Here is a 19,439-nt window from a genome sequence, read left to right on the forward strand (position 1 = left end):
ATATTACAGACATAAAAGAATATAGCATTAAAGAGATGGTTTAAATGTAACAAAGACAACAATATTATTATCCCATACAGGGCTGCAACTATCCTTAGCTATGAAGTGCCATAATAAAGGATAAAAAAAGTGCCAAAATGTGCCAAATAGAAAAATAAAAGTGCCAANGTATGAAGTGCTATATAGAGGATAAAAAAGTGCCAAAATGTGCCAAATAGAAAAATAAAAGTGCCAAAAAAGGTGTCATTCTTTTTTAATCTTCCCATTGAGCATTAAAGCCAGAAACACATTCATAAAACAAAAGTCCAATTCCAAAATAAGATAAACCAGTTGTATACACTATAGAAATTAGAAGATTTTAGTTCAGAAAAAGAAGAACAAGCAAAGGATTTCACAAAAGTGTATTGTATTTTTAAAAGGTGTCATTTTGGCACTTTGTGCCAAATCGAAAAATTAAGTGCCATTAGAAGTAAAGTACGGCCAAAAATTGCACGGTTTGAGCCTAGTTGGCAGCCCTGATCCCATACATTCAGTTAGAATTTGGTGGTTCATTTAAAGCAACGTTTATTTATTAATGACGCCAATGAAAATATTTTGGCTGGGCGGAACAGCATTTAAACTGCTTTCAAAAAAAAATATTAAAATCAAATAGAATCGTAGTTGATCTTACTATAAACGTCAATGAAAGTATTGTATATTGGATGTCATTTGAAATCAATAATTGAATTATTTGTTCAAGCTAAACATTTGAAAGCAGCATGCATGCGCAGTCGGTAGTGGCTGAGCGTGTAGAGGAGCGTTTCGGTATTTGTTAGCTTCCAGAAGGTGCCGGGTTCGAATTCCGTCAGGCGGTTCCTAATTTTATTTTTTTTTTTTTAACCATGAAAAAGTGTCTATGAAGTGCAGAAGAAAAGCGTATTAAACGAAAATTTCAATCAGCAAATTTCAGAAAAATCAGCCGAAAAAATATCCGTTACACAAACAATTTTCGGTAGTTCTGCCGCACACTTTAGGGGGGAAACGTCAAAGTATCCGAAAATTAAATCGGTAAACGGACAAAAATCCATTCTTTTTCGGATCGGTTTTCGGACTTTTTCTGGCTGGGTCATCATGCCCGTGCTGGTGTATGGCGCGGAAGCATGGAAAATTGAAACATCTGATAAGGCGGCTTTTGGATTTTTCGAGAGAAATATTTACGGACCTTTGCGCGTTGGCGATGGCGAGTACCGCAGACGAGGAACGATGAGCTGTAGGAACTTAACAACGGTATATACATAGGGCGAGTTAGAATAGAGCTGCTACGCTGGCTTTGTCATGTTGTGACGCTCCTGTTCAGAAAGTATTCTACGCGGGTCGCGATGGTGGTAACAGATTAAAAAAATTGCATACACTGCGTTGGTAATACCAGATGGAGAAGAAGTTGGTTTCACCTAGCATTTCGTACCGGCGTCGGTTGGCACAGAAAAGAAACCACTGGCGTGCTCTTTTGGACTCGGTCAAAGTCACTTAGGCGGTTAAACGCCAATAAAGAGGGAAGAAGTCGGAACATTTTATCCTAACGAACTATTTTCATACACCTTGCTGGGGATAGAAGCGGGATAAGGAATGAATTTAATTTTTGTTGAAATTGTAGTTTGGCTTATATACTCTCACCCTTAGTGGCGCATGCTACAGAGGATCATGGCATGCCATACTTTGAAAAATCAGTATACAATTATCATATTCACATGAGTTATACGGCAGCCTGCCGCCGTGCGCCACCTTTGATACGATTTCTAAAGATTGTGTAAAAAGATATCTCTATATAAGGTTCCAATCGGGGGTGAGATCCCGTCCACCATATCGACACTGGGAATATTGCTATGACCAGGGACCCAAATTAAATCTAAATTGAGTTGACTACTTACTGAATTTAAAAGTGTCCTACACTCCTTGAATAGTTGTGACCTTGTTGCAAAAGACGCCAAGGCCTTAATGAACGCCTGGTTATCTGAGAAAAAGACTGCGCGCTCGCCGTGACGTAAACGACTAAGTTCTAAGAGACGGCAGCCTTCGACTATAGCGTATATATATGCCTGGAAAACCCCTGCAAAGCCGAGAAGATGAATTGATATTTTTACTCCCAAAGATTTAGAGTAAATACGTACTCCAACTCCGCGTTCCATTTTGGAGGCATCGGTGTACAGATGATGTATCCAGGTAGAGATATCAAGTTCCCCAACTCAGTCGGCTCTCGACGGATTTGGCAGGTCGTATATAATCAGTAGCCAGTCTCAACTCTGATGACAATCGAGAAATTACATATACTGCTATGCCCTCGATTGTTCTTTCTTACCATACACCCAGTTCTCTGAGTTATAAAACCGATAGAGATGCGGTGTGCCTTATGTGGAGTCCTATAGGAAATAGGAAAGTTCTCATTGCCCCTATGATTTCGATGCATACATCCCTCTGCGCTCTGCCTAGTTTTACATGATTATACTGGTTCTTCATAACTGTCCACCATACTAGAGAACCGTAGCATAAGATCGGATACAACCACCGTGTAGATCCAGAGTATCAGTTTTGGATTGAGACCCCATATCTTCCCAAAAAGCCGCTTACAGGAGCAGTATAGGCAATGCTCGCTTTCTTTACTATCTCTTCAAGATTTATTTTCCAACTTAGCTTAGAATCCATTTTGACTTCCAGATACTTCGCTTGTTTAGATGATCATTGCTTTGTCCACTCAGATTTGATAATTCAAAGCTAGGGACCTTGGTCCTGACCGTAAAGAGCATTAATTCTGTTTTTTCAGGGTTTACTCTAAGGCCACATTGCTCGGCCCATTCGCGTACCTCTGCTAAAGTTCAATCCATTATGTTACTCAGCACAGATGGGAATAACCTGGTTATTAAAATTACTAAATCGTCAGCTTAGGCCATTACTTTTACTCCCCCTGGTTAAACTTGAGTAGTACTGAGTTCATGGTGCTAAGCCATAAAATAGGAGAGATCACTCCACCTTAAGGAGTGCCCCTACTAACGCTCCTTTTTAACCGACTTCCCAAAAAGGAGGAGGTTATCAGTTCGTCGGAATATGTTTTTTTTTTTTTTTTTTTTTGTTTTTATGTATGTTACCGCATAACTTTGCACCACGTCCACCGATTTCAATAATTCCAATTTTGCAACGGAAAGGTAGTGTCTCAGAGGTGGTCCAATACTAATTTGGTTTAGATCCGATCATTGGATCATGAAATATATAGATATATATATATATTTTTTTAAGTCGGTTTTTTTTTGCTAAAAATTACTTGTTAATGTGTAGTTTCCAAATTCAGCTGAAATCGTTTTGCTGCGAAGCATCGTCCTTAGCCATGCGCTTATAGACTCCTGGACGTCGAGCTCCTCCAGGAATTTTGGATAGCTGCTACCGAACATTGTTAAAGAATCCGTCAATGTCAAAGAAGGCTGCCAGAGTATATTGCTTAAATTCAAGAGACCTCTCGACTGTTCTAACGACTTCATGAAGCGTCGTTTCAGTGGATCGTACTTGTAAATATGTACGCAGTGCTACCAACATGTCATCACCGTGGAAAAACCGCCGAATGTGCGCGTCTAGACCACTCTGGAAAGTTTCGAGACCAAAAGAATTTAAGCTAATTGGTCGAAAATCTTTGACGTAGGCGTGCCCTCGCCTACCAGGTTTTGGGATGAAAACCACGGATTGAACACTTATTCAGAATTACCCGGAAAATGGGTGTTAACAAGCAACCTGAGTAAGTCTTCCACAGACTCTGTAGAGACAAGTAGTCCTTCGCCAAAAGCCTACTCAGCCTGGCGGTGTCCTTTATACTCTCCAACGATTGGCAATGGCTCTCCCATGCTGCTTTTTTTGGCCGTCGAATCTCACTTTTAAACTTCCTCAGAATGTCTTCGTATGGCTTCCTCCATATTAGATTTGCCATTTTAAATTTGAATATTTTGCATCTAACTAGAATCGTAATCAGCTCCAATGACACCTTTATGTTTTAGTCACCTTATTCAATATTTCGACCACTGGGATATGTGCAAACAAAAAATAGATTTCGAATGCAACTACATATAACTAAAACCAAAAGCACTGTCTACTCCAAGGTGACATTGTAGCCCCTTATTAACATCGGCTAGGAAATTAATGACATAAAACTACAAACAAATCAATAATAATCTTTTTTTTCGATTATTGTAGCATGACTTTCCTTTTGGTTAATTGAATACTGAACCCAAAAACACTATACAATTTCACAAGCTGCGAAATGGCAACATTCGGTTTCTAAGTTTTTACGCATTGGCAATTTTTAAAATAAATTTGTATAAGTAAATAAAAAATTAATTAAATCAAAATAATCTCTAAAGCTAAAATCCAATAGATTAGTATTGTGGTACAAAATTTTAAACATAGATTTTTTAAAGAAACTAGGTATTTTTATTAATCTGATGAGATCTGATTCTATTTGGATGTAGTCTACTTGTTTTGATGCATTTTGTATTACTTAAATGTATAATTTTGTAGAAAAGTGTTGTCTAAACTCAGTGCTTCCAAACCCCATGATAATGCTCCAGATCATTCTCATGGAATCAGTTGTTATATAAAGCCTTTCGAGTATCAATACTAAAAAATCGCGTACGATATCCTTTTGAAAATGGGAACTTACTTCCCTCAGTATAGATATTGACTATATGTATATGTATGTACATAAGTACTTATTTATTTTTACGTATGTATGAACATTGACACCTTCTCTTTTTCCAACCGAAACTAGAACAAACCATATGCAAGTCTTGTGGAGAGCTATGAAAAACTGGAAGGCAACAGCCAATATGAAGGCTATGGCGTCGATCTTATTAAAGAACTCGCTGATAAACTAGGCTTTGATTTTATTTTGAAGAACGGTGGCAACGACTATGGATCATACAATGCTACTACAAATACAACATCAGGAATGTTAAAAGAAATTATTATGGGTGTAAGTTCCCAACTCCATGAAATAAACTATTTTAATTAAGATCCCTCCAAATTAAAGATGGACGCGGGAGTAAATATTCAATCCCGATCCCACCCGCCGGACGTTTTTCGGATATATGCCGCGGGTCCCGTGGATCTCCCGACTTTGACTTTGAAATTCATTTTATATAATACATATACTTGAATATTCTATTTTGCCTGCCGTTAGTTTTTGTCTCTATATAACAGTAGACAATTTTTATAGAGCTTCTCGATACCGCCCTTCCCAGCCATTTTAAATTAGTACCGTTGGTCCCGATATACCGCGTCCATCTCTATTCCAAACCTTTCAGGGTTTGTGGGTTCAACCGCTTAAGTTACAAAAAAAATATACTAGTAATAATAGACTACTATTATTATTAATCATTGTTACAAGATTACTTTTTTTAACTGTAAGTTCTTAAAAAAAAATTTATTTTCAACAATACTTTTACCTTCAAGATCGATACAAATTGTGTATCAGTTTTTCCTTCTGTGATTCTGAAACCTTTATGGCTCACAGCCACATCATTTTTTGGTCATCGATAATAATAAAGTTCTTAATATCTGTTCCTGATAAGTTATATATGCTTTTGGGTCCAAAAAAAAATTGCGAAAACCAAATTTCATCAAAATCGGATAACATTTATTATTTCCTACCATGTTTGTCCCATAGTTACGGTGACCATAAAAATTGGAAATGCAGGACAACTTTTGAAAAAATATACCTAAATACATATCGTCACCTGAAATGCAACAAAACGTAATAACATCGTAAATGAAAGGGAAAAAGTCGTGCCTAATATTTTAATTTTTTTTTCATAAAATGATGTAATTTGATGAAAACCATCATATAAATCAAAAAGTGCGTTTTGAATTTTTTATTAGTTATGACTTTTAGCATTTCAACGATGATGTTTGTTACGCTTTTGCATTTCAGTTGACGATACAAGTATAGAAATTGGATTAATAATTAAAAAAAATATATATTTTTTTCTTTGTTATTTTTATACTACGTATGTAAATACATATGAATGTATGTAAACTTTGAATATAAATCACATTTTCTTCATTGGTATTAATCTTTTTTAATGAATATTTGTAAAATTATAATACAACATATTGTAATTACACTAGTTTACACGAGAAATGAACCTCTGTAAAATGGTATTTTCTAGGCAAACTTTGGGTTGTTGAACACGAAAACAATACCCATTTCTTCAAAGAAGCGTTTTCGAGATATTCACAAAAAACGTTATTCGTGAATATCTCTTTTTCATTACTTAGGCTCAAAGTTTACTGTATTTATTTCACTTTTATATCGAATTTTAAAAATAATGTAAAATAGAATCAACTAAAAGTGTGAAATTTTCACAAATTATCGCAAATTTCACTTTTTTCGACTTGGTCATTTGTAACACTTTTCATTGAAATCGGCACAGGCTAAATGTTTTTCTAAGAGGCACATCGATAACTTTCGAACTGTTGGGCCATTACGTTGATTAATATTGACGAATAGCTCCGAAAAATACAAAAAAACTGGTTTTTCGAAAAAATCTCGAAAACGCTTCTTTGAAAAGAAAATTGCGTATTGTTGACGTGTTAAGCGAACCAAAATTAGCTTAGAAAACGTTTCTTTCTTCGGTTCAAGCGATAAATCAAAAATTTTAAAGCAGTGTTACTGGGATTTTTAAAGCTGGTGCTCATTTTGTAGTCTCCCATTGTCTATGGCCTTAAAAAATTTAGAACGCATTGACTTGTTGAAGCTTCAAAATCAGCCTCATCCTCATGTAGTTATCAATCAGTTATCGACATTGCTTATATGTTGATAAGTAAAGGACTCCCGCTTTTTATTTTAAAATATCGAATAAAATGCGGGACAAGGGCAGGACACCTGGAAAAAATCAGTACATTTTGAGGTTTTTCTGTTTCGAAAAACCACGCAGGACAGACCTTTGAATAACAGTACGGTCCTGCAAAAAACAGAACGGATGGTCACCGTACCCATAGTTCATATTTCTCCTTTACTAAGTGAAGGTGGGAAATACATCACATTTCATCAATATGGCAGCAATTATTTTTTGCCGCAGCTTTTATATGAATCATATTACGCTGTTTCGCTAAGGAACGTCAAGTGCCTGTGACAACTTCAAACCCCGCAATGCCTGAAAAGCTTGCTCCGGAGTTCTAATTTTAGCTCTTCTTACTACATCTATTTTCAGCGCGCGGATTTGGCAATCACGGATTTAACAATTACAGCAGCACGCCAGCAAGTGGTCGACTTCTCCATACCGTTCATGAATTTGGGTTAGATTTTATTTATGTTAAATTCTATAAAAAGTTAAAATTAAGAACTGGTTATACTATATACAAACATACATATGTATGTATGTATGAATTTCATCACTAGGCATAGCAATTCTACATTTAAAGGCACAAAAGGCCCCACCAGCTTTTTTCACATTTATGGATCCATTCTCCAAAGAGGTGTGGTGGCTTTTGGGACTGTCCTTCCTCCTGGTGGCATTCAGCTTTTTCATATTAGGACGTCTTTCACCTTCTGAATGGGATAATCCCTACCCATGCATTGAAGAGCCGACCGAACTAGTAAATCAATTTACAATTGGCAACTCATTATGGTTTACTACGGGTGCTTTACTACAGCAAGGTTCGGAAATGGAGCCAAAGTAAGTAAAAACGGCACGTTATGTCTGCATATATACACATGATATACATCTATGTATGTATGTATTTACCTATCTACGTATGTATGTAAAAATATTGGGGCATAATCATACTCCTAGGTTAGAGCCAGATTTACATATGTAGTTAGGGTAATACTAAAAAATGAGTGCCCACCATGGTACAATTATTACAGGTATTGTCATCCCATAGAGTTTGCTTTACATCGAAATTCGTCCTACCGTATTTTCATTTTAACGCGATTCAATGTCGATTCTTTTACTTTTAGTCGGCTTTGTTTTCGCTCAATTTAATTTTTATAATTTCTCAAAATTAAAGAAAAAACGTTTGAAATAAAGAGAGCGAGGGAAATTTTGAATTTGTTTACTTAGCAAATAGTTAATTTTTCGTCTTTTACAAATTCAATACATATCGTACGTTTAATAATATAACAAAGTACTTCAAAATTTTTATTTTGTGGGAAAACGCAATCAAAGTTTTATCAGTTCATACATTTGGTATACGAAAAGATAGATGGAAGACATATATCTTCGCCATATTTGGGAAGTTTGCTTATCTATTAGACTGCACATATTCTACTTATTAATTGCGTAATGAAATCTCCAAAAACCTAGATTTTGAGTTACGTCTCTTTATTATTAAACGTGCGATATGTTCTCTGGAAGAAGGTTTATAAAAAAAAAATACTTATACAGTAAACTCTTAAATGTGGACAACTATGATGTTTTTTCAAATAAGGCATATCGGAATATGCGCTTTCTGGGAAGACAATACCTGTTATAATTGTACCATGGAACCCACTTTATTTTCATGAGTATCATAGTCAGTTTAGTGCTATTTAAAAAAAAAAAAACCGGGTTTAACTCAAAGTTCTATTACAAAAATAATAAATTAGCTACTTTATGTCCCACTTTATGTCAACGTGCAACCCTGATATTTGAGTTTGTTTCGGTTAATTACTACGTCGCAGCCAACTTAACAAAATAAAGGTACATAAAATTAAAAATAGAATTGCTTAAAACTTATAACGTAATTCAAAATAATCGAAATTATGATTGTTTTGTCGAAGATTAATCTACAATTCAATTTTCGATCAACAGTCATAAATGCTCTTCCGACATTCCTTATAATTTTTGGTCCTTTTTAATGCCGAAATTCCGTTTTATTGCTATCCATAAAAAGAATTTTCACAAACATTTAATTTTTAGCAAAAACCGACAAAACCCGACTTCAATTCTCATATAAAAAAAATATATCTCATGATCCGATGATCGTTTTCGTGATGACCAGTTTCGTATGGGACCGCCTCTGAGACACTACCTTTCCGATGCAAAAATAATTATCGAAATCGGTTGACGTGGTCGAAAGTTATGCGGTAACATAGATAAAAAAAAAATATTCCGACGAACTGATAACCTCCTCCTTTTTTGGAAGTCGGTTAAAAAATACCGACAAATGCCGCCTTAGTAACAGCTGTTCGTCACTCTAACTTTAGAGTCGACTCTAAGCGAAAAGCTGCCTATGATACACTTAATCTATAGATTACTTTAAAACATGCGCTCTAATTGAGAGCCTACTTCTTCTTGACTATGATTATGCGCCATTAATTTTATTTAAAACCCCACATAAATTTTTTTACTTCAGCTATGTATCCTGAATAATTAACGTACTTCAATTTTAAGCTTAGAATCCAGCTCTCAAGAAAAATCACACGAAATATTTTTCGTTCTATGTTATCCTGAGTTTCGCCTGAAAACAAATCACCCGAAAATTTGTCATCCGCCCATAGTAAAACCATGGAAACCGAAAGTGAAAAGAGAACCGGTTCGGAGAAAATGAAACTCATGATAAGGCTGATTATTTCTGTCGCTTGAAAATGTACTTAGCTTTTGCTGTAATTTTTTTTGAAGAAATAAATACAGGGTTCGTATTTGCACACACATGTGCAGCACATCCTAACATTTTAAGCTCACACACGTGTGCTGTGCATATAAAAAATTAAAAATTTGCTCACATCACATGTGTGTGCCGTTTGGTAAAAAGCACGGGCACATGTGTGTACTTTCTTTTTATTAATGTAAAGCACACGCACATGTGTGTGCTATGCGTAGAGAAACTTATACACTTCGAATTCTAACTCAAATCTTAAAATAATTTTTTAATATGTTTTCTGTCATATAAAAAACAAACAACATCTCACTTTTTATTGAATTGTTTTTCAAAAAATAACGTTTAATAAACAAATTCTTTTAAGAATATATCATGATAAAAACATAGCAAGGTAGAACCGTTCTCTCAATTTGTCGGCCATGATTTTTTTTTGAAGTTTGCCAACATTTTAAAATCATATAAAAGTGAAAATAAAAAATTGAAATTGTTCGAAATTGTTGTTGCTTGAGATTGAAAATGAAAATGTGTGTGTGAGTTTGTGAGTAAATTTAAAAATTAAATTGTTTGGAAACGTCAAGAATTTTAAAAGTGACTCTCAGCGGTTATACCTTACTATATTTTTATCATGGAATATATTATGTGCATGTGCATGGGCTGAAATTTGTACAAAAATCGGCTCACACACATGTGCATGTGCTTAATAACAAACAGCACACACTTTTCTGTGAGTAGAGTTTGTTTTCCACTTATGCACACACATGTGTATGAGCAGTGAGTGCAAGTTGAATGTGTTTCTGGCGTGTGTGTGAGCAGAGCATGTGTGTGCAAATACGAACCCTGAATAAATATACGAATTTTTTTTCTTAAGAGCTTCAAACGGATTTAAGAAATTTTGATAGAAGAAAATTGTTTTCCATTTCTTGTTCGTCACTTTATACGAAGTTTTCGTTTTGCTTGAGAACTGAAAACAGCACTTTAGGCAGGAAAATAACCACCCATCCAAATCTCGTAGAAAGAGATTTCTCAACAACCCATTAGGGATTTTTGCCATTAGTATGTACATATGCATCTAGGATATTCTCTGTCAACGGGGCAGAGCTGTAAAGAGTTGCAATAAAATTGGAATGCAATCGAAAAATATACATACTTCATGGTGTAACCTATTTAATTGCGATCAAAACTGATTGCTTTTACTTTGATTGTAAAAATTACAATCTACAATATTGTAGAAGGTTTTGATTGCAATCAATGAAATTGGTACATTGTAACGGTTTTCGCCATTTTTCAACAATTTCTGTTGAAAATACTTGGCATATTTAAGTGCCAAAGTTGTAGAAGATTTGAAAACCGCGACCAAAATGGTTACCAAATAGTTTATTTTGATTATCTATATAAAACAGCCGAAGGACATACACTAAATAAGAATGCATTTATATAGAAACACTACGAATATAAATTTAAGTATCAAAAGGCCTATACGGTTTAAGTTACTCATGCATGTGTTCATTGATAGGTTAGATGCTGCATATGTAATTTGAAATCAGCGCTTACTATGATAAAAAAAATATAAGAATTATTTTCGGAAAGTTTAAATGTTCAATTCTTAATTAACTAATAATTTTGATTCAAAATTAATTCAGGGTGGTGAGTCGGTTGTACGGTTGAAACAATTCGTATATTCGGATATACAAAAAATCCCAGCCCTTGTTAGTTTAAATTTTTGAGTTACATATCGTCGTTTAAAGTACAAAACCGCGTATCGTTATCCTGCAAAACCGCTTAACTGACATTGGCTGCCAAAAATTGGATTTGCTCTCACAAGCTCTTGGCTCAATCCTTATCCATTCGTCCTGAAATATACTAGGCAGATATGCGATTGCTTTATAAAAAAAAAGAGAACCATTTTGAAATATGAGTGCTTTTACGCTGTAGAAAATAATTTCTACAACTTCACATACGCGGTTTTACATTTTGCTGATACGCGGTTTTGCACTTTAAACGATGATTTATGGTTTGATATACGGTGTCCGAAAAGATAAAAATGAACATCAAAACCCAAAACTCAACCGTAGCACCAAATATCGGCAACAGTTGTGAATCTAAACCATCCAGGAACCCACTCAAATACATGAGTCCAGCCGCTTAGGAAAAGCTCCCTGATAGACACAGCCACAGAAGATTACCGGCGTTGTCAAACTGATGCGCCATTTGAATTTTTTAAATCTGATTTCAGATTCGTAAACAGAGACCTTAAGTACTCTTCATTGTAAAGTTTTAAGCGAATCTAATCGATTTAAATTTTTTTTCGTCATATTGGGTCCGCCATTTTGAATTTTTTCAAGAACCCCAGAGGAAAATTTGTCAATCGAATCGGATCGGCTTTATTTTTTTTGGCCGCCATATTGGGCTCGCCGTTATGAATTTTTAAAGTCATGCTCTAGGTTCGTAATCATCAACCTCAATAATAAAAGAACCCGCTGTTAATTTTTAACCGACTTCCAAAAAAGGAGGAGGTTATCAGTTCGTCAGAAAATTTTTTTATTTATGTATTTATTTTTTTTTATTTTTATGTGTGTTACCGCATAACTTTGGACCACCTCAACCCATTTCTTTTTGCATCGGAAAGGTAGTGTCTCAGAGGTGGTCCCATACTAATCTCGTTAAGATCCGATCAGTGGATCATGAGATATATATATATATATATATATATTTTATATGAGAGTTGAAGTCGGTTTTTTTTCTTAAAAATTACTTGTGATACTTCTTATTGCATGTGTCTGTCAAATTCACAGTAAAAACATTTAAAATTAAGCCATTTCAAAACGGAATAAGCCAAACACAGATTTTTCTATATGAATATCAGATTAAATTATAAACATTTCTATTTCTAATCTTATACATTTATTTTCATTTAATTTTTAAAATACGTAAAGATGTTTTCTTACTTTTTTAACCGAATTAAAAAAAAACTTCAATTCGTTGGAATCTTTTTGGGGTATGTTACCAGATAACTTTGGAACACGTGAACTGTTTTCGAAACTGGTACCTCCAGGGTGGTTAAGTTCCAAATTTTACCAAAATTTTTGTATGAGCATTGAACTCGCTGTGTGTTTTTCGCTTAACAACTAATTGTTATATTTTATTTCGACATTCAAAATTATTTGTAACATTTATTAATTTATATATATAAATGTGAATGTCTGTTTGTTTATTACCTTATAACTTCTGAACCGCGGCACGGAATCGCCCGAAACTTTGCACACTTATTTGCTTTTATCCCGGGAAGGTTATAGGCATAGAGAAACTGGAAAAGTGGGCGTGGCACCTCCTATACTAGCTAAAATTTTCATATTGTATATCTCTTGAAATATTTGTGGTAGAGCATTGGAACTTGCTGTCGAGATAAATAAAATAAATTCCATACTCATGGGGAAAAATTGGCGGTAATTATTTAATCAGCTCTAACTTCGGAACCGCAAGTCACATGATATCTATGGTAGGTGCTTATAGTAAGGTATACATAAATGAGTTTGTTTAGCGGCGTATCACTTAACATAAACGTGGAATATTTTACCAGTTATAACTTCGGAATCACAAGTCACATGACCCCTTTAATTCCTTATGGCGTGGGGTGAAACCCGCGGGTAAAAGCTAGTAACTGTTAAAACAAAGTTTATTTCTCAACCGCTTTACGATGTCTTTTAGTCTATTATTCTTTTATATTTCATAATTTGTAAAAAGACTTAAAAAGTTATAAAGAGAGGAAAATTTCCGGAGTTTTTCTCTTGGCGCGCAACGTATTTGGGTGGAAAAGTGTAGCGTACTTCGGAAGCACGCTAGGCTCGTTGTGAGTCAAGACTAGTGATGTGCTGAATTGCCGGTACCCAATACTCAGTACCCAATACTTCAGAAAGATTTCAGTACCCAATACTTCCTTTTCGGTACCCAATACCGATTCTATACATAATTGCAGCCTTTTGACATAATTTTCAACAGAATATCTGTCAAAAAAGTTGCATCGACTATATTTTGAATATGAATATGCTTCACAATTAGTACGAGTAAGACGATGCTGTCCCAAAAGATAAACAATTTGTACTAAGCAATGTGGAAACTACTTATCAAAACACTCTCATCGCATTCTTGGTATTGTCGCAACAGTAAAATACCATATTATCAGTTTCCACCTTCACACAGATTCATACAGATACATTCAGATGCAATTTTTTTTTTTTTTCTGTAATTACTAGATTGGACCCAAACAGGGCAAGCGATTAAAAAGAATAATTTAGGAATTCAAAGAATCTGAACCGGCATAAATAATACTTAAATCGCATGTAATCAATGTATTTTTATAGTTTCGAGCATTTTGATTGATCCTAGAAAATTATATTGCTATTTTTTTAATCCTGCTTATTTATTTTTATTGCTGTTGAGTTTTTAGTGAGTAAGCATGCGACTTAAATATGTGTGTATGTACTGCTTAGAGTGAAAAGTTGCTAAGTCTCAAATTAAAAATTGTACATGAGAGGAAAAAACTTCTTATAGGCATTTTCTTCAAGTATTTTGCAAAACTTTTAATACAACATTTTACCTGTTTAAAACAAAGCAAAAAAGAGGGATTCGATCTTTATTCAAAGATTTCGTACTATCTTGGACTTAGCAAATTTTCTTTTCATTGAATATAAACGAGAAAACATAAAACAAGGAACTTAACTCTTTTCGAAACGATGCATTTTTAATTTATCTAGCCGCCACTATCAAAATACGAGTTTTCATAAAAAGTGGACTTAGCGACATTTCACTCTAAGCTAGCGATATGCAAAAACATGGTTGTGATTTTGCGTGTAAGAACTAATTGTCTTTGTATCCACGTTCTAGGGCCATTTCAACACGCACTGTCGCTTATTTTTGGTGGTTTTTCACTTTGCTTATGGTTTCATCCTATACTGCTAACTTGGCCGCTTTCTTAACCATCGAAAACCCAACTAGCCTGATTGATTCTATAGACGATCTTGCTGAAAATAAGCATGGCGTATTGTATGGTGCAAGAAAGGTCGGTTCAACAAGAGAGTTTTTCGAGGTAAGGATTTTAAAATATGTAAATAAATAAATATTGGCGCTTACGTATTTGGTATTTTGGCTTGACTGAGCTTCTCCCCCATTTGTGGAGTACACGAAGAAGAGGGACACACAGTTTTACCCCACCTCCGAACGGCAAATGGTGTTATTGTATATTTAGAATGTATATGGGCAAATCTAAAAAATAGGTTCACTCTCATCTCATTTTATTCGTATTCTCTTAATAAATCGATTAATATAAGTGTAACTCATTTTCATCAAGTGCTTCAAAAGTTAGACGAGGAATAAACATGAAATAGAAAACAAAGCTGGATTCAAATTACGTTGTTCAAGTTGTAAATTTTGAGCAAAGATTTTGAAAGTTGAACTCACTTAATTGGGACGTTTTACGTTCAATGGCATCCCCCGTTTTACCAGATTGGCTCCGGTTTTCGAGATAACGGTATTTGAAAATTTGATTAAATTTTAACTATTTTATAAGCAACTCCCTCAGTTTTGAAGCTATTTGACTAAAATTTTGCACATAATGGTTTCTTAATATTGCCTTAATTATTGCCTAAAATTGTCGAAATAGGCGCACTTTAACGTATAACACCAAAACAACTGAGAGATAACGGTATTTGAAAATTTGATTAAATTTTAACTATTTTATAAATAGCTCCCTCAGTTTTGAAGCTATTTGACTAAAATTTTGCACATAACGGTTTTTTAATATTGCCTTCATTATTCCTTAAAATTATCGAAATAGGCGCACTTTAACGTATAGCTCCAAAACAACTAATTACTCAGACATGTGTTTTTGCGCTATAAATCTAACTTCATATCTGAATAATAAATTGTATGCGTGCTATATGTTAAAGTGAACCTACACTAAGTTTTTACCTGCTTAATTGGAAGAGTCATAACGCAAAACGACGTTTCTGGACAATCAATTTTATGGGAGCTAGATTTTAGAGTGAACCGATTTCGATGATTTAATGAGATAATGAAGGAAATATTAGATTACAAGCGTGTGCAAAAANCTGGATTCAAATTACGTTGTTCAAGTTGTAAATTTTGAGCAAAGATTTTGAAAGTTGAACTCACTTAATTGGGACGTTTTACGTTCAATGGCATCCCCCGTTTTACCAGATTGGCTCCGGTTTTCGAGATAACGGTATTTGAAAATTTGATTAAATTTTAACTATTTTATAAGCAACTCCCTCAGTTTTGAAGCTATTTGACTAAAATTTTGCACATAATGGTTTCTTAATATTGCCTTAATTATTGCCTAAAATTGTCGAAATAGGCGCACTTTAACGTATAACACCAAAACAACTGAGAGATAACGGTATTTGAAAATTTGATTAAATTTTAACTATTTTATAAATAGCTCCCTCAGTTTTGAAGCTATTTGACTAAAATTTTGCACATAACGGTTTTTTAATATTGCCTTCATTATTCCTTAAAATTATCGAAATAGGCGCACTTTAACGTATAGCTCCAAAACAACTAATTACTCAGACATGTGTTTTTGCGCTATAAATCTAACTTCATATCTGAATAATAAATTGTATGCGTGCTATATGTTAAAGTGAACCTACACTAAGTTTTTACCTGCTTAATTGGAAGAGTCATAACGCAAAACGACGTTTCTGGACAATCAATTTTATGGGAGCTAGATTTTAGAGTGAACCGATTTCGATGATTTAATGAGATAATGAAGGAAATATTAGATTACAAGCGTGTGCAAAAATTTTTCAAAATATCTTCAAAGAAGGACTTGGCTTCACTTGACATTTCCAATTAGCGTCAGTTAGCACAGAAGAGAAATGACTGGCGTTCTGTTTTGGACTCGGCCAAAAGCGCTTAGGCTGTTACAGCGCCAATAAAGAAGAGAAGAAGTTTTCTAATGAATATTCTTGATATGGCTCATAGCGGCAAATCCGCTTTTTTGTTGTAAATTTGTTGTGAAAAGAAAAATTTTTAAGCTTTCGTTTTTCTGGAAAAAAATTGAGTTGACCGTTTTTCCAACAAAATTTAGTATGTAGTGCACCATTGACAACTGAATTGATATATTGAAAAGGTTTCAACGGAATTAATTGTAGTTTTTTTTTTTTGTCGTAAATTTGTTGTGGAAAGAAAAAATTTGTAGCTTTCGTTTTTTAGGAAAAAAAAATGGTATGTGAATGGTATGAACCGTTGATGAAATCTTTATTTGGTCTTTGCTCGGTTGTTTATGTTTTTAACCGACTTCCAAAAAAGGAGGAGTTATATTTTTTTATCTTTTTTATGTATGTTAACGCATAACCTTTGACCACGTCAACCGATTTCGATAATTCGGCATCGGAAAGGTAGTGTCTTAGAGGTGGTCCCAACTAGTCTGGTTTTTGCTTAAAAATTACTTGTTATTGATTATTGATGAAAGATGAAACAAATAATCCAGAATTGACTTTTTAATGAACCACCCAGAAATCGGAGGATCCACGGCATATAAAAATGAACAAATTTTTAAATAGCCATCCAGAGCTGTTGACCAATGACAACATGGAGGGTGTGAACCGCGTGGACATGACCTACGCTTTCTTAATGGAGTCTACTTCAATTGAATACAATACGATGCGGCTATGCCATTTAAGGAAAGTTGGCGATGCATTGGATGAAAAAGGCTATGGAATAGCTATGCGAAAAAGTGAGCAGATATTTATGTACATTATGTATGTATTTAACTATTTTTATATTATTATACATATGCTTAACTGTACACTAGATTGGCCTTACCGAGACAGATTCAACAATGCGCTACTTCAATTGCAAGAACAGGGATCATTGGAGAAAATGAAGAATAAATGGTGGAACGAAGTGGGCGCCGGCATTTGTACTGTTGAGTATAACTAAAAACCCCCCTGCTTTTGTTTTTGTTTATGTGATTTAATAATAATCGAAGTTTTATGGGTCGATTACGGATAGCAACGCAACCGCGGTTCGGTTGCCAGCTGGAAAGAAAATTTGTATTACGAATTTCAACTCGATAATCGAAATTTGACAGTTGGGCAATCAGCAAGTGTCTGTAAACAAGCTGTGCGAGTAAAATCAAATTATTAAAATGAAGAGTTTTAAAGAAAAGTCAGCAATAAAGCTAAGCTCAGCACAATTATTTGTTTAAGAGAAAGAGAAGTGCACTAACGCACTCTCAATCAGGGGACACTTTAAGGGTAATTCAAATTCTAGAGCTAGAGCTACCGCCTGCCCTGTAAGCAAAAGTTAATGCTTTCAAGGTTTTTCTTTTATTATCGTTTTGNGTCTCAATCAGGGGACACTTTAAGGGTAATTCAAATTCTAGAGCTAGAGCTACCGCCTGCCCTGTAAGCAACAGTTAATGCTTTCAAGGTTTTTCTTTTATTATCGTTTTGTGTTAACTTAAAGCTAATTCCAGAAGCTGTAGTATAATTGGTTAATAAACAGAGGAACGACTTCGTTCAGCTACAATACCTCCGCTCCTAAAAGCTTGCGCACCTCTTGGATTTTTCGCAGGAAGTGCCACAGCATTCACTTAAATTTTGGAAACTTGGTGCGTCGGTAATCTTAAAAGAGGTGCTTCAGTTGATAAAGGAAAAAACTTGCAAATATGTGTTTCCTTTTGTTTCGCCAAAAGCGTGTATTTCACGGAAACTTTAATTTTAAGTTATTGTTTTGTTATTTGCACCATATTCTGTAAAAGCAAACTGCATTGCAAAATGTTAATAAATGTAAAATTTATGGCATACTCTTCAATCGTAATTCGCTCGTAAATACGCTCCAAAAACCTTCCCAGCAACTATACAAATTTAGTTGCCTGTATACACACTTTGTAGCAACTGCAGTTGCCAGTTGAGAAATGTCAGTTGCCATCTGTAATATCGTTTTGGCAACTAGCAACGCAACTGAAATTCGGTTGCTATCGATAATCGACCCATACATAATTTTTGAGTAGGTATCCACTTCTTTTCATCCGGTTTCATCTTTGATTTCAATCGTGGACACTTAGTGTAAAAAGCCATATAAACTGTTGTTATTTCTTCCAGTTTTTCAATTACACTCAAAAGTACATAACTATTTTGTTTTGTAATTGAAAAACTGGAAGAAAGAACAACAGTTTATATGCTTTTGCGCTAAGTGTCCACGGTTCAAATCAAAGATGAAACCTCATGAGACGAAGACGATATCTTCTAAATAGCATCTATTGCTTCTGCCAATATATATTATTTTTGTAGAAAAAACTGGCAAACTCAAAATCAATCCTCATTTTCATCACTTATCTGTTAATACCTGTGCCAATAACTACATATACATACATATGTATGTAGTTACATATTTTGGATTTATGCTAGCCTTTTTTGATAGAATCTGTATATATACTTAGTACTTAATCACTGTAAGTCAATTCGTTCTTAAAATATGTACATACACATTTCAGTTTTAAATGTTCAAGAAAATCACTTAGTGTGTTCACTAGGGTGGTCCAAAAACAGTAAGGTCGGAATTATAATGCCCTCTCCCCCTAGGATTGTTCTATATCGAAAAAAAGTATACCCCTATTTTTTTATTTTGAAATCATAAAATATTTAGAGGTCGCTGAAAGCGCTCAAAGTTTTCCATGTATTTTAACATGGAAAAAATAATATTTTTTCGTAGAAATGGTATAGAATTCTTGAAAGTCAATATTTTTCGATCAGAAAACTGTGGTTCTCTTTAGGAGACTTTCAATAGTAATATCCAATTGTTTATTTAACCATTGTTTA

At 34.4% G+C, this 19,439-nt stretch overlaps 1 protein-coding gene across 1 annotated transcript in view; it reads left to right on the forward strand.

The window, feature by feature from the left end:
* Positions 1-19,439, forward strand: part of GluRIIE (Glutamate receptor IIE) — a 50,100-nt gene that overhangs the window by 20,451 nt on the left and 10,210 nt on the right. The window contains exons 8-13 of the mRNA XM_017615903.1: positions 4,784-4,987; positions 7,227-7,311; positions 7,415-7,691; positions 14,479-14,680; positions 17,131-17,350; positions 17,429-17,541. Coding sequence (XP_017471392.1) covers positions 4,784-4,987; positions 7,227-7,311; positions 7,415-7,691; positions 14,479-14,680; positions 17,131-17,350; positions 17,429-17,541 — 1,101 coding nt within the window. The remainder of the gene's footprint in view (positions 1-4,783; positions 4,988-7,226; positions 7,312-7,414; positions 7,692-14,478; positions 14,681-17,130; positions 17,351-17,428; positions 17,542-19,439) is intronic.

Source organism: Rhagoletis zephyria, unplaced genomic scaffold (genome assembly GCF_001687245.7).
Source record: "Rhagoletis zephyria isolate East Lansing unplaced genomic scaffold, Rhagoletis_zephyria_1.1 Rzeph_scaffold_01097, whole genome shotgun sequence".
NCBI classification, from domain to species: Eukaryota; Metazoa; Arthropoda; class Insecta; order Diptera; family Tephritidae; genus Rhagoletis; species Rhagoletis zephyria.